At 45.8% G+C, this 14,097-nt stretch overlaps 2 protein-coding genes across 3 annotated transcripts in view; both read right to left on the reverse strand.

Annotated features, from left to right (window-relative positions):
• The window catches only part of CKAP5 (cytoskeleton associated protein 5), an 86,817-nt gene extending 86,503 nt beyond the window's left edge, over positions 1 to 314 (reverse strand). For both annotated transcript variants that reach the window (XM_006772277.2, XM_006772275.2), the window contains exon 1: positions 225 to 314. The gene's annotated coding sequence lies outside the window, so the exon portion shown is untranslated. The remainder of the gene's footprint in view (positions 1 to 224) is intronic.
• A 6,305-nt stretch (positions 315 to 6,619) lies between these two features.
• The window catches only part of LRP4 (LDL receptor related protein 4), a 60,366-nt gene continuing 52,888 nt past the window's right edge, over positions 6,620 to 14,097 (reverse strand). Inside the window, exons 36-38 of the mRNA XM_006772331.2 lie at positions 13,318 to 13,405; positions 11,726 to 11,867; positions 6,620 to 9,188 (exon numbers count right to left, since the gene is read on the reverse strand). Coding sequence (XP_006772394.1) covers positions 8,856 to 9,188; positions 11,726 to 11,867; positions 13,318 to 13,405 — 563 coding nt within the window. The 3' untranslated portion in view covers positions 6,620 to 8,855. The remainder of the gene's footprint in view (positions 9,189 to 11,725; positions 11,868 to 13,317; positions 13,406 to 14,097) is intronic.

Genomic DNA, 14,097 nt, shown 5'->3' on the forward strand with positions numbered 1-14,097 from the left:
CCCCAGCCTCGGCCTGGGCCTCCCCAGAGCGCCCACGCCCCCCGCCCTGCCAGCCGCGGGTCTCGGGCCTCCGCCCCGATCCGCCGCGTCAGACCTGCCGGGTTCGTGGAGCGACGGAGCGCGCGTCCATGGAGACACCCCGCCCGGGGTTCAGCGACCCTCCGCGCGCGCGACGCCCGGACCCGGGGGCCTGGGAGGGTGGGTCGCGACCACCGGCCACTCACCTCCTCCGGGTCAGATCCGAGGGGCCTGTTCTAAGCCGTTTGAAACCGCTTAGGCCGCCGCACACCCCGCAGTGTCCTCGTTGTTTATTGGTTCTCGACAGACCGCCCATCGCCCTGTTATTGGTCCATTTGAAGGGACTGTGGGCACGCGCCGCCCGCAGCCTTAAAGGGGCCGTGCGCAGCAGCGTTTCCTTGGGGACCTGCGCTGCTTTCTCGCGTGGAGAGAGGGAGGGTCACTGGAGAGAAAGCTGCCGATTACTCGGGAAAGAAGCGTAAAAAAGGTGTGTGGAAAGCTGTGCATCCCAGCCATGCACAGCTTGTTTGCTTTATTTGACATCTAGCGATTTTTTAAAAATGTAATGTCATTCACCAAATATTGTTTGTGCAGTTGAGTGCGTGAGGGAAATGAGAAGCAGATGGGAAATAGTGGAAGGAGCAGTGAGCGGAGCATGATGCTGGCGCCCTTGGACCAGCTCTGAGTAAACCACTTTTGTCAGGAAGTCACCTGGAACTTAGTTTCCGCATCTGTAAAACCCGATGACGATGTTTTCCTGACAAGCTTAATGTGAAGATTTAATATAACTAATTGAATGTCTAGGGAAGAACTTTAAACAGTAGCGCATACTCCTGTTATTTATAAAAATGAGAGACGTAGCCCTGCCGGTCGGGCTCAGTGGTTGAGCATTGACCTATGAACCTGGAGGTCAAGGTTCAATTCCTGTCTGAGCACATTCCCCAGTCCTCAGTAAGGGCGTGCAGGAGGCAGCCAATAGATGATTCTCTGTTATCATTGATGTTTCTATCTCTTTCTCCCTCTCCCTTCCTCTCTGAAATCAATAAAAATATATTAAAAAATAAATAAAAGAAAGGAGCGATTCTTGTAGGGAGGTGAATACTAGAGTAAGGAATTTGTTCTCAAAAGTAGGAAAGGGGGAGCTATTGCAAGTTTCGGAGCAAGGGATTGACAAATCAGAATTGCACTTTATGAAAACTAATTAACTTGGTTGTCGAAAATGGGTTAGAGTTGGGATTCTGATATGAGGTAATAGCCCTGGAGATGATGAGAACGGATTCAGGAAAGGGTGAAAGATTTGGCAACCAGCTAGATTAGGTGAGGTGGGGCCCATTTAGGGAGGTGAGTCAGAATATGCCGGGATTTGAGTGTAGGGACTGGGAGGTGGTGATTGCCCAAATGAAAGTAGAAAGTCAGGAGAAGCCAGTCTCAAAGAGAAGACAAGGAGTTTAGTTTTAAACCTGTTTACTTTTATGTACCAATGAGACACTCAAATGGAATCATCTAAGTAGACCTAGGAAACATAGAATGCAAGCTGGGAGAAGAGATGAGGCTCAAGTGGTCTAGATTTGGGAATCACCTCTGTAGAGTGAAAAAATGAAACTGCGGTAGTGGATGAGACCAGAGTCGGACAGTGGAGAGAATGAAAATGGGAGATGGTGACAGATCCATAGGAAGGGGAAGGAGAGAGGAACCAGAGCAAAAAAGTCACAGTAACCTCTGAGAAGTCAGTTATGAATGTATAGGGGTAGTCTTCTTCAGTCATTGGTCATTGGCATGTTTACTTTATTTAAATATTATTGGAAATAAACGGAAGATTACATGTAAGGAGAAAGTGACGGTAACCTCAAATTTGCTCAATAAAATTCATGTGGAGTCTGGGGCCCAGAGAGTTTTAGAACAAGATGTCAAAGTCCCTTTTTGTTTTACATGGCCCAGTGGTCGGCAAACTGCGGCTCTCGAGTCACATTCAGCTCTTTGGCCCCTTGAGTGTGGCTCTTCCACAAGATACCGACTTCTGCGCATGGGCCACGAAGTTTCAATCGCACTGTACATGCGCGCCCACATGTGGTATTTTGTGGAAGAGCCATACTCAAGGGGCCAAAGAGCCGCATGTGGCTCGTGAGCTGCAGTTTGCCGACCACTGGTTTAGGTGAAGCCGTACTGGACAGTGGGCAATATATATGACTTCATTAATTTTTTCCGCTCATTCAAGCAACAAATATTTATTGAGCACTTGTATATGCAGGGACTTTTCTAAGCACTTGGGATAATCAGTGAGCAAAATAGAAACAACAACAAAATCTCTCCTCTTGTGGAGCTCACATTTTAGTGAGAACACATAATCAACACATAAATATATAGTCTCTTATTAGACAATATGGGCAATGGGAAAAGTAAAAAAGAATACAGGGTAAAAGGGATTGGGAAGTAGAGTTGGAAAGACTATAATTTTGTAAAGGGTGTTCATTGTAGGTTTCATTGAGAAGATTATATTTGAGCAAAGACTGGAAGACGGGGAAGGAGTTAGCCCTGAGCATACCTAGAGGAAGGAAGTGCCAACAGGAACAGCTAGCTATGTGATGATCCTAAGTTGGGCACATACCTGGCAGGTCTAAGAAACAGGGAGGCCAATATAGTTAGCTGGAGCAGAGTATGTACTTGGCAGTTGGAGGGTAGGAAATGAGGTCTGATAGAAAATGGGTGAGGAGTGCCAGGTCCTGTAGGGCCTTATAGAAACCTAATACAGTACCTTGCCCACAATAGGTGTTCAACAAATGTTTGGCCAGTTATGATTTGCAGTCCAGGATTATCATCCAATAGCACTTCTCCGTGTATTTATTGCCGTGATGTGTGCCTACTTTATTTCAGGGGCCTCTCAATAGCTCTACATAAGGCCAAAACCGGTTTGGCTCAGTGGATAGAGCGTCGGCCTGCGGACTGAAAGGTCCCAGGTTCGATTCCAGTCAAGGGCATGTACCTGGGTTGCAGGCACATCCCCAGTAGGAGATGTGCAGGAGGCAGCTAATCGATGTTTCTCTCTAATCGATGTTTCTAACTCTCTATCTCTCTCCCTTCCTCTCTGTAAAAAATCAATAAAATATATTTTTTTAAAAATAGTTCTACATAAGGAAAGTATTAATAGGACAGGGTAACCCTACTGGGTATTAGGGATCTAAGTGAACACCGTATCACTGCAACTGGAAGCAGGAAACAAATGCCAAACATTGTGGCTGCTGAATAGCTGCTGTGTGTTTCTGAAAAGCCTGGTAGGGTTGGGACAGTGCTCATTCTATCATAACTGCACGCTGCATTCTGCTCCCTGAGATGGGACACGGATCCATATTTCCAGGCTAAGAGGAGTAGCTTCAATGATTAACTTCCTTTCAACTTTCAGTCCAGGTACCTCCTGCATTATTCTCTGGAGGTAGCAGTGGCTTCACTTTTTCCAAGATTGCAAGGCCTATCCTAACTTGCACTTGATTGCATTTAATAGGTGCTGTTTGAATGAAGGAATCAATTGCTCTTTTTCTTTTCACAGCCCATAACCCTGTCAAATGCAGGCTCTTCTAGAATTTTGACCACAGAAGCACCAGCGCCACCAAAGAGGAAGGAGGCAGAAGGGAGAGATAGGGACCTCGTTAGTGGGTGCATGACGGGCAGAGGGGAAAAAACACTGAGAAGGGCAAGATAAGTGAATTCTTGGCTCTTTGTATCTTGCAAGATAAAATAAGCAGACTGTGTAGCTTGGAGCTAAGTTCAGCCTGGGGTTTACATTCAGATCCTTAATTAGGCTGCCTGGATCTGTTTTAACATCATGTCAGGGAGTCTAAAGTTGTGAGTTGGAACCTTGGTTGGATATAAAACTCTTGTTTCCTATGCTGAGCTCTGCTGAGCCTCTGCCAGCCTGTTAATGGGAGAAGAATCTGGAGAGAAAATAAATGGGTGAGTGAGGGAATGTTTCAAAACAAAGGCTGAGACACATCCCCAAACACACATCCTATTAAATGGATTCGTTGAGTCATCTTCACATACGAAAGACAAGCTTATTGATTGTTTCTTAACCATGTAAAGGGCTCAACCACATTTTTAAAATCAGTGCCCAAAGTAGGAATAACTATGCTTACTAATGCCCTTGAATGTCATCTTTGAACCTTGTGTACCCTTAGCTCTTGCACATGCTTTTTCTTTTTCTTTTCTTTTTTTAAAATATATTTTATTGATTTTTTTACAGAGAGGAAAGGAGAGAGATAGAGAGTCAGAAACATCGATGAGAGAGAAACATCGACCAGCTGCCTCCTGCATACCTCCCAGTGGGGATGTGCCCCCAACCAAGGTACATGCCCTTGACCGGAATCGAACCTGGGACACTTCAGTCCACAGGCCGACGCTCTATCCACTGAGCCAAACCGGTCTTGGCTTGCACATGCTTGTTCTAAGTTCCTCTGCCATCTGTTTTCTGCAGGCCTAGGTTTGGTGAAAGTTTCAGTTCATGGAGACCTCTCTATGGGCCACAGGGATCTTTTCATCTTAGCTCCCACATTTGTTCATATAATATAGAAAGAAGGGCAGTGAGTATATTGTGAATGTAATTAGTTTGCAAACATATAATCCAGTTTGTTAGAATTAGACTCATCATCATCTATTTATCAATTTCAGGTTTTATATCCAGAGAACAGACAAGGAGTGTCCAACCTTTGTTTCATCTCCAAGCTTCCCTGGAAGGAACGTACTACAAGTTTCAGGCTAGAAATCACATTAGTAGTCATCTGTTTCAACCTTTTCATTTGACTGGTCAGGAAGGGAAACTAAGAGCCAGTGCATTTTTATCACCTGAAAATGGGGTGCTAGTCCTTGACACTGTTTCTAAATTCTCATTTGCGAGCGGCCAAGTTCTTGTCAAGACCTGGGCCATTAGACCAGCCCTGTTCTTTCCCATCTCCTGCCGAAGTGACAGGACAGTCAAACATTAGCGGGACCTCTAAGGCGACACAGTGCTGAGTGCCTGATTAAACTAGCTGACATGTTGCAAGGTACCAAAATGCATTCACCAAATTTTGTTCTCCCAGAAACATCTCCAGTTTTCCAAGAAAATGGTGTGTATTTATGCCATTTTCTCCTTCCATGTGAACTGTTCTTCCTGAGTTTCCAACTGTTCAGTGCCTGGCCTGTAACCCTGATGCTCTGGGAGAGAGCACTTCCTATAGGTATGTAAAGCTTGTGCTTTAGGCTGGATTTCATTGCTTAAAATGTGTTTCTTTTCTCTTTGAGTTTTTTTTTTTTTCCTTCAAAAAAGAATGGTGGGGTGGGAGGATGGTTGTCCTTGAGCTATTACACTTGTTTTTGTTTTAGCACACCTATCCCTCACCGTGTTGGAAGAATTATACACTATAATTTATACTCTTGTCTTTCTTTTTCTTTCTTCTTTCATGCTGTTGCCAGACTTGAAGCTCTGATTAGGCATGGGCTGTGCTTGACCCATAGTATGAGATGAATGAATGAGAGATTATTCTATAAATGGTTTATGGTTTAGAAAATCAACTATTAAGCCTTGACATCAAACTTTATAACTGGCATTGAGACTTGCATGATTCCCAGTCTTCACTGAGAGAGCCTGAGAAGGGCTCCCTAATTCTTTGTTCTAGCCTTAAGATGTAGTGGGTGAGCTATGAGAAGACAGCTTTTAAAAAAAAAAAAACTGGCCCAGCTGGTGTCGCTCAGTGGTTGCGTGGCAACCCATGAACCAAGAGGTCACAGCTCAATTCCTAGTCAAGGCACATGCCTAGGCTGTGGGCTTGATCCTCAGTAGGGGGCATGCAGGAGGCAGCTGTTCCATGATGTTCCTCTGTCATTGATGTTTCTCTCTTTCTTTTTTTAAAAGTATATTTTATTGATTTTTTTTTTACAGAGAGGAAGGGGAAGGATAGAGAGTTAAAAACATTGATCAGCTGCCTCCTGCACACTCCCTACTGGGGATGTGCCCGCAACCAAGGTACATGCCCTTGACCGGAATTGAGCCTGGTACCCGTCAGTCCGCAGGCTGACGCTCTATCCACTGAGCCAAACTGGTTAGGGCAATGTTTCCATCTCTTTATCCCTCTCCCTTCCTCTCACTCTAAAAATCAATAAAAACTAAAAATAAATGGAATCTTAGTGTTTGTGTGATTTTTTTATCGGAGTAACTATGAAACTTGACTAAGATCAAATAGAGCTAGTGGTGGATCTGGGACTGGAATTCGCTCCTCTTGTTCCCATCCCAGCACTTTCCTTACATCAGATAGTCTTGCCAGTGACCATCACTGCCAAGCAAAGTCAAGTTCTGTGACACTGAAGTTCTCATAGACCTAGAACTGAAATAGAAGATATATGGTATATATGCCATGACACTTTTTTCCAGTGCCTGAATGATATGTCACTAAAGATCATGACACTTTGCCCACTGAGCCTGGACAGGACCTTAGGCAGCCATGACCAACCCATCAGAGTTTGTACTTATGATGAAGCCTATCTGCTATCCTTCCTCCACAGGAAATAAGGGTTTCAGATGCCAATGAAGCCTGGTCTCGGTCTGTTTTCTCAAGATGAGCTGAACTTCCAGGCAGGAGCTTAACACCCTTTATTGCTCTTCACCATCCCCAGATCCCCAAAGGACTTCGCGATGATATCTGCAAGCAGGTTTCCCTGGCATGGGTCTGCCAGACAGCAGGTGCAGTTATGAGTCATGACTCCAAGCCAGGCAAGGTGATTAAGAAAAGCTAAATTTATATTAAATTACCATAAAGTCCTAAAATACTGAACATAGTGGTTAAATAACTCCAGAAAGTCCAATCTCTCCAGTGAGTAACGTTAAAACCATTACACATGAGCGCGGGACAATCACTTCCATTAGTTTAGGACAGAGAAATTTTGCTTTTTTACATAGTAAATCAGTGCTCAAATAGATATTTCTTCAAATATGTCCTTTCTACATTCTGAACAGCCCAAGTGCAATAAGATCCTTCCCCCGTTCATCCGTCCCCAACCGCGAGTCTGAGGACCCAAAGTGCTCCTCCTTTTACTTCCCCATCAAGCGTGAAATATCCCCCTTTCCTCCTGGAAGGGGCATCTTGCCTTGCCATCGCTGTGCACTGGAAAAGCCTTCTTGGCCTGGCCTGACTGCCCTGTGTAGGCCTAGACCTAGGGCCGCCTGCTGAGAGCAGGGTCACGGGCTTGGCACCTGTTTTAAGCAGTCTTAGAACTGACCAGGAAAGGTTTGCTCTTACTTTCCTTTTTCACTCGCATTTGACAGCTGGCTTCTCAATACCAATAACCACAGGAGATGTTTCAAATCAGGAAACTTCCTCTAGAACCATACCCCTCCATTCTCAGCCCTTGTCCTCTCCTGTCATTTCTAATTCCTGGGTGGAAGGGGTCTGGATTTGCCCTGGGTTGAGAGGGCTTCATCAGTGGTTCTCTCTACCTTTTTAGTCCTTGTAATTTTTATTTAGCCCTGCTCACCACAGGCTAGGTCAGAAAAAGTCAATTAGGGAGGGAAGGAAGGAGAGAGAGGGGGAGGGGGGAAAAATGAACTAGGTAGAAAATTTAGGATAGAAAAAAAAGTCTCACTCCCTGGATGCGGACATGAGACACATGCTTTTTGTATGAATAAGCATGAACCAAGAGGTGGCATCTCAGCCTGGAAAGTAAGTTACTCAGCTGGGAAGAGAGTTGGAATGGAAACTTCACCACCCATAGCCACAGGCTCTCTGTCTACTTAGATCCCTGAGCACCTAAGAGAGAGAACACAGGAAGTTCAATCTCATGGATACTTCCTTTAGGCCCTGGCGGCCCCAAGTCTCTAACCCAATTGTTCTTCCTGACCATTTATGAACACTTCTGGCCCTTCTTTGCAAGGTTGTTTTGGATTTCTGTGCTCAAAATCCCAAAGAATGAGGAGGGAGAGATTGGCAGAACATTAAGGGTGATATGCTATGTTTGGTCTAGGGCAGTGCTTCTTAGACTCTGCAGAGCCAGCCCTCCTGGACCCACATTTACTCAAGCCATTGGTTCACAACCTGGTTGTTTAGAGCCAAAGACTCAGGGAGGTACTGGCCAGTGGTGGTACCAGGAGGGAATTCATAGTAGCCAGCTGCCACGCTGGGCCCCCCAGTCATCTGAAGGTAGAAAGGCTCTAGGCTTTCTACCAGGAGGAAGAATAGCTTGTGTCATGCCCAGACCTCACCAATTGAAACACAGCAACTCTTAGTCTGAGAATAATATCCATTGCCAGCAATGGACAGAACCCCCAGGCCCAACCACCCCTAAAAGCTTTTTCATATTACCAATGCACTTGAGGCTAGAGGTTTCCCAGATGCCCATACCAGCTGGGCTGACTCCTCCTCCTCCTCTCAGGCTTTATCCTTCATCTCTCTCTTTACCCATGATCCCCTGCTCAGCCCTTGGCGGGCCAGTTCTCTCAGAGAAGCGGTCTTAGATCATCAGCTCTTATGGGCAGGCATTGAGGGCACCAGAGGAAGGGGAGGTGGATCCTGTAGTGATGAGGAATCATTACTGAGCCTCGTTTTGGGGAGGCTCAGGACCGAGTGCAAGAAGCGAGGTTCATGGTAAGTTCCAGGTCTAAATTCTCGGATGTGCCATCATTTCTTGCGCCATCATTTCTTGTGTAGTTACGGACTCAGACAGAAGCAGCTCCTGTGCAGGGCTCGGGAGCAGATATGGGGTGGGATGAGGAGGAGTGGGACAAGCACACAGGAAGGGGGCCTGTTGTATAAGTGAGCACAAGGACTGGATGCCCACAAAGAGAAGGAGCAGGCAGGGAGGGAGGGGTACATGGGCACTTAGACCTGGCTCTCGGAGGAGAGCTTGCGTTTGTGTTTCCAGCCTGTGTCTGGCAGAGAGCCCCGTCTTTCAGGAGTGGCTGCGGTATGGACACTGCTACACTCGGACTGCTCTTCCTGCAACAGCTGCTCCGTCTCCGTGTCATCCAGGGAGCCAGAGCTGGCCTGGATGGACACTGTGTCTGTCTTCATGCAAACGTGGTCACGAAGAAGGCCCCCCCGTGAGCTGCGCAGTTGCTTCAGGTCATCCCACTCAGCATCGTCCCCAGACAGGAGGCAGATTCCCTCTACAATCTTGATCTTCTCCTTGGTGTAGTTATGGTCAGGCCCACCCTAGGGTGGAGATCGGGGAGACATGATCAGTTGGTTGGCTCTCTATAAAGGATCTCATGGTGAACTGAAAAAGGAAGTGGATGGGGTAAGAGTGGGCATAAGAGCACAAAGATCCCACAAATAAATGGGAAAACTTGGTCAGAGCAAATAGACGAGGCTTAGCCTAGAAGGAGAGGAGTATGAAGATTGTTAGAGTTAGCACACAGGGATGAGGGAGAACCATGGCTTCCAGTCCTGCATCAGACGCTCACGGGCTATGTTACTTTGGCAAATTACTTAGCATCTCTAAAACTCAGTCTCCACATCTGCAGTGTGGGAGAATAACAGTGTCCATACCTCAGAACCAATTACTGTGAGGGTTAAGGCAGGCGATACATGGAATGCAGTTAGTAGGTGCCTGACACAGAAGATGCACTAAATCATGTTAGCTATTATATTAGATTGTTATTGTGATTTATTAGTGGGACACAATGCGGATACACCCGATCAGAAGCAATTGACAAAAACCTTTAAATGTACATTTACTCAGGGTTTTAAGCTATTTTTGTGCTATTTTATTCTTAATTCTTTCTAATTTTGTTAAGGGGGAAAGTTTTGGGAGGTAAGACAGGAGGAATCTAAAAAATCCTCTTATTTGGGTTCTAAGTGTCAGTCCACTGGGGTCCTGTAACATAAAAGCTTTTGTACGAGGTTCTTCTGGCTCTGCAACCCGAGATGACTCCAAGGACAGTCTTAAGTTCGACTCAGACTTCTCCCTTTATGGGTTCCTCGAAGGGTAGCCTTACTACTGGTTTCTGGGGGATACCGACCAATATGCTGCCTGTGCCAGGAGAAAATGGGCCATGGCTTGGGTTCTCTCCCTGGGACAGTGTGCCTGCCAAGAGCCCTGCATCTGCTGCTCTATTTTAGTAACAATTCAACTCCACAGATATTTACTGAGCCCCTACATTAAGCAGGATACTTGGATGATGACACAATACAAAACGGTCCCTACCCTCTGGGGGTGACAACTCCCTGAAGGAAGCAGAGAGACACATGGCACATGAGCACACATGCACGCACACACGTGCCCAGTCACCCAGCACACCCTCCAAGCTGAAATTAGTGCCGGATAAAATGCAGGCCACTCAGTCTTCATCACAGAGACACGCGGGCGGGGTAAGTTATAGAGAGGTGGGGGACATGGCACTAGCAAATTCGGGGGACACCACTCCCTCTGCAAACACACAGATACCTGAAATCAAGAGGAAATCAGAAGAGAAAGGGTGAGAGACTATCAGAGGGATGAAAAAGCTGCTGAGGAAAAAGCATACAACAGAAGAAAGAGGTCACGTGATTTAAATTTATAACCTCTGGCCCTTATTGGGGTTGTTCTCTGGGGTATCAGACACTCCAGGGACCCAAGAATCTTTGAGTCTTTCTCTCAAAGATGTTAGTTGAGAAGGAGTCTTCTGTCCCTAGAACTGCATGCTCTCCTGCAGGGTCTGTTTGGCTTGCAGTGGAAGCTTTTTAAGTAGGGGAATTCAGGGATCCAGAAAGTACCTAATTATTATGTAAAGTGTATTCATTATGCATGGGAGCCCTATAGGTATGAAGGCAGGTTTTGACTGCTAGACAGACCAAGAAAGTAGACTGATGAGGGACTCATAAGGGATAACTTTTGATGAAGGGTTACAGGAGTTTAGAAAAACAAGGGTCTTATCAGACTAGATAACTCTGAAACCTCAGGCTATAGTTCCTTAGTGGAAATGGGACTATTTTCATCCAGCCTAAACATCCAGCAAATAATTTTTTATTGGAGCAACAAAGGAGTTAAAAGAACAAGAGCACATAGACCATCCGAATTCTAGAGAAATCCCTTAAGACTCTGGGGAAGAAGAGCAAAACACCGGCTATTCCCAGCCACATGTGCCAACAGTTTGGATCAGAGGTTAGAAAAGGAAGAGTCCAGGAACCCTTAGGTTTTTGTGGGTGCTATCTTGGAGTTTGGGGATAGCTTCTGGGGAGCACAGCCTCGCTGCAGGGGAATGACAACTCCAGGAGGGGAAGAAGCTATGAACCTAGCAAAACATCTCCTGTGCACACTCTTATGCTTTCATTCCTAAACCTTCTGGGTCTGTTTTCTAACCTTGCTCTCAGGGGTCCTTGAGAAATCCAACAGATCTATGATTCTAGATCGGGGGTGGGAACCTTTTTTCTGCCAAGAGCCATTTGGATATTTACAACATCGCTCGCAGGCCCTACAAAATTATCAACTTGAAAAATTAGCCTGCTATATTTGATCAAACATTTAATTAACTCAACCCTAATGCCTTGGTAGGGCCAGACCTTATACAGCCCACAGGCCGGACATTCCCCACCCTGGTTCTAGATCTAGAAACTCAAATCCCTTTCAGTTCTTTTGTTCACTATAAGTTCCCAAGTGGTAGGTGGGACTACCCAACATCCCTTACTGAGTTATTCAGGCAACTGGAAAATAACACACCCGCCTCCACCACCACACAAAATACCCCTTCAATAGAAATTATAATTTTTACCTCTTTCTTATAGCACAGTTGATTGTACATGGCTGGTTTCGGGATTGCTTCAATTTTCACTTCCTGAGTGGAAGTTCGGTAGGAGGGGTTGCTGTAGGTTAGGTTCCCCATTCCAGGATCAGTTAACTTGGACTTTTTGTGTCTTTAGGAGGAAAGGTGATGAGGAATTAGTTCAGATCTTTATGAGGGAGCTTCCAGGGAAGTTGTAACCCGAGTGTGGTAGGCAGCCTCTAAGATGGCCCCGTGATCCCGCCTCTTGGTACTCCCACCTTCTGAATCCCTACCCCTTGAGTGTGGGCTGAATCTGGTGACTCACTTCTGATGAACAGATAATGCAAAAGTGATGGGTACTAGATTAGGTTACAAAGAAATGTATGGCTTGCATCTTACATTGCCTTCACTTTCTCACTCTCTCGTACTCTTGTTCTGGGGGAAGCAAGCTGCCATGTTGTAAATTGTCCTCTGAAAAGGCCTATAAGGCATGGAACTGATGAGGGAGTCTCCAGCTAACAGCCAGCAAGGAACTGAGACCCTCAGTCTAACAGCTTGTGAAGCACAGAACCCTGCCAACACCCATCGGAGTGCTCTTGGAAGCCGATGCGTCCCCAGTCGAGCCCAGAGATAAGACTGCAACCCTGGGTAATACCTGGACTGCAGCCCTGTAAGAGGCCTCAAAGCAGAGACACCCAGCTAAGCTGCATCCAGATTTCAGATGCATGCACAGAAATTGTGAGATGACAAATGGTTCCCATTTGAAGTTGCTAAGTTTTGGGGTAATTTGTCATACAGCACTAGACAACCAATGCACCGAGCTTTAGAGTCAAGATAGAGCTCTGTTTCAGCCCACCTCTGTTACTTACTAGCTGGACATGATCTAAACTTTCTGAACCTCAGACCCTCATCTGTAAAGTAAGGAATAATAATATCTGTATTACAAGGTTGTTGTGCTATTTATACATATTCAGAAAATGGCAACTGTTGTTGTCAGAAGGGACAGCAGCACAAAATCCTGACATTTTTGCTGCAAGCTGTGTTTAAAACATTTGGGGGATATATATATATGTATACATATATATGTGTACACACACACACACACACACACACACACACACGGTCATAAAGAGATTATAAATTGATAATGACACACTCAATCTTCTTAGGAAGATCCCTATTGAGCAATGATATATCATCCAATATTGTAGTAAAGGGCTGTGTTTGTGTGAAGAGAAAATCACTTCAACTTCAGTGGTTTGTGGGGTCATGGACAAGCAGATGCTAGAGTCAGTCCCAGCTTCACCTCTTCCTGTGTGACCTTGGGTAGCACCTGTTGTGCCCTCAGCATCCTAGTTTATATAAAAAAAAAAATCCCAGGGATTGCTGTGGTCACAAAACGAGGGCTTGGGCAGTGGCTGCAGAAGAAGAGTCACAATTCAGATTTCTGCCTTTCCCTTCTACTGCTCTGACCAGGGACCCAACCTTGAAATGAAGGGGTCAGAGGTCGATTTAGCGAACTACAGAGCTTTGGGAGATCCCAGATGCACTAATGAGGACCAACAAGCAGGTGGTCCCCCCTGCAGAGAGACTGAGGTTACCTGTATAGCATCAAGGCTGCAATCACCACCAGAATCAGCAGAATGCTGAGGAGTCCGCCGATGACATAGCTGGCATGAAGTCCTTCCCCTAGGAAGAACAGAGAGACGCTAGTCCAGCCGTGGGCAAACTACGGCCCGAGGGCTGGATCCGGCCCATTTGAAATGAATAAAACTGAAAAAAAAAAAAGGACCGTACCTTTTTATGTAGTGATGTTTACTTTGAATTTATATTAGTTCACACAAACACTCCATCCATGCTTTTGTTCCAGCCCTCCGGTCCAGTTTAAGAACCTATTGTGGCCCTCGAGTCAAAAAGTTTGCCCACCCCTGCGCTAGGGGGACCACTGGCAATCTTCTAGCCGGCATGAGGGGTGGGGCAATGAAGGGCTCCTTTTGTAGGTGTTGGGCCCCACATCATCTGAGGATGGCTAGGGGCTTCCTTCTCAGAGGAGAGGCCACAGGGGTAGATGGCTGAGAAGAAACTTACCATTCCGTCAGCATCATCCTAATTCCACCACTTACTGGCTGTGTCATGAAGGGCAAGATGCTTAACTTCTAAGCTTATGTTTTCTCATCAGTTAAATGTAAATAATAAATTGTTCATAGGGTTGGTGGAGGTTAAATGTGTGTGTACATACAAATACACACACACACACACACACACACACACAGGGCTTAACAAATGCCTGGCATGTGGAAAGTACTCCATAAGTGGTGGCTATTATGATTATTCTCTCGATGGCTTTAGTCTAAGAAAAGGGTTCATCCACCTCAAAGAGT

This window comes from Myotis davidii, unplaced genomic scaffold (assembly GCF_000327345.1).
Source record: "Myotis davidii unplaced genomic scaffold, ASM32734v1 scaffold265, whole genome shotgun sequence".
Lineage (NCBI taxonomy): Eukaryota > Metazoa > Chordata > Mammalia > Chiroptera > Vespertilionidae > Myotis > Myotis davidii.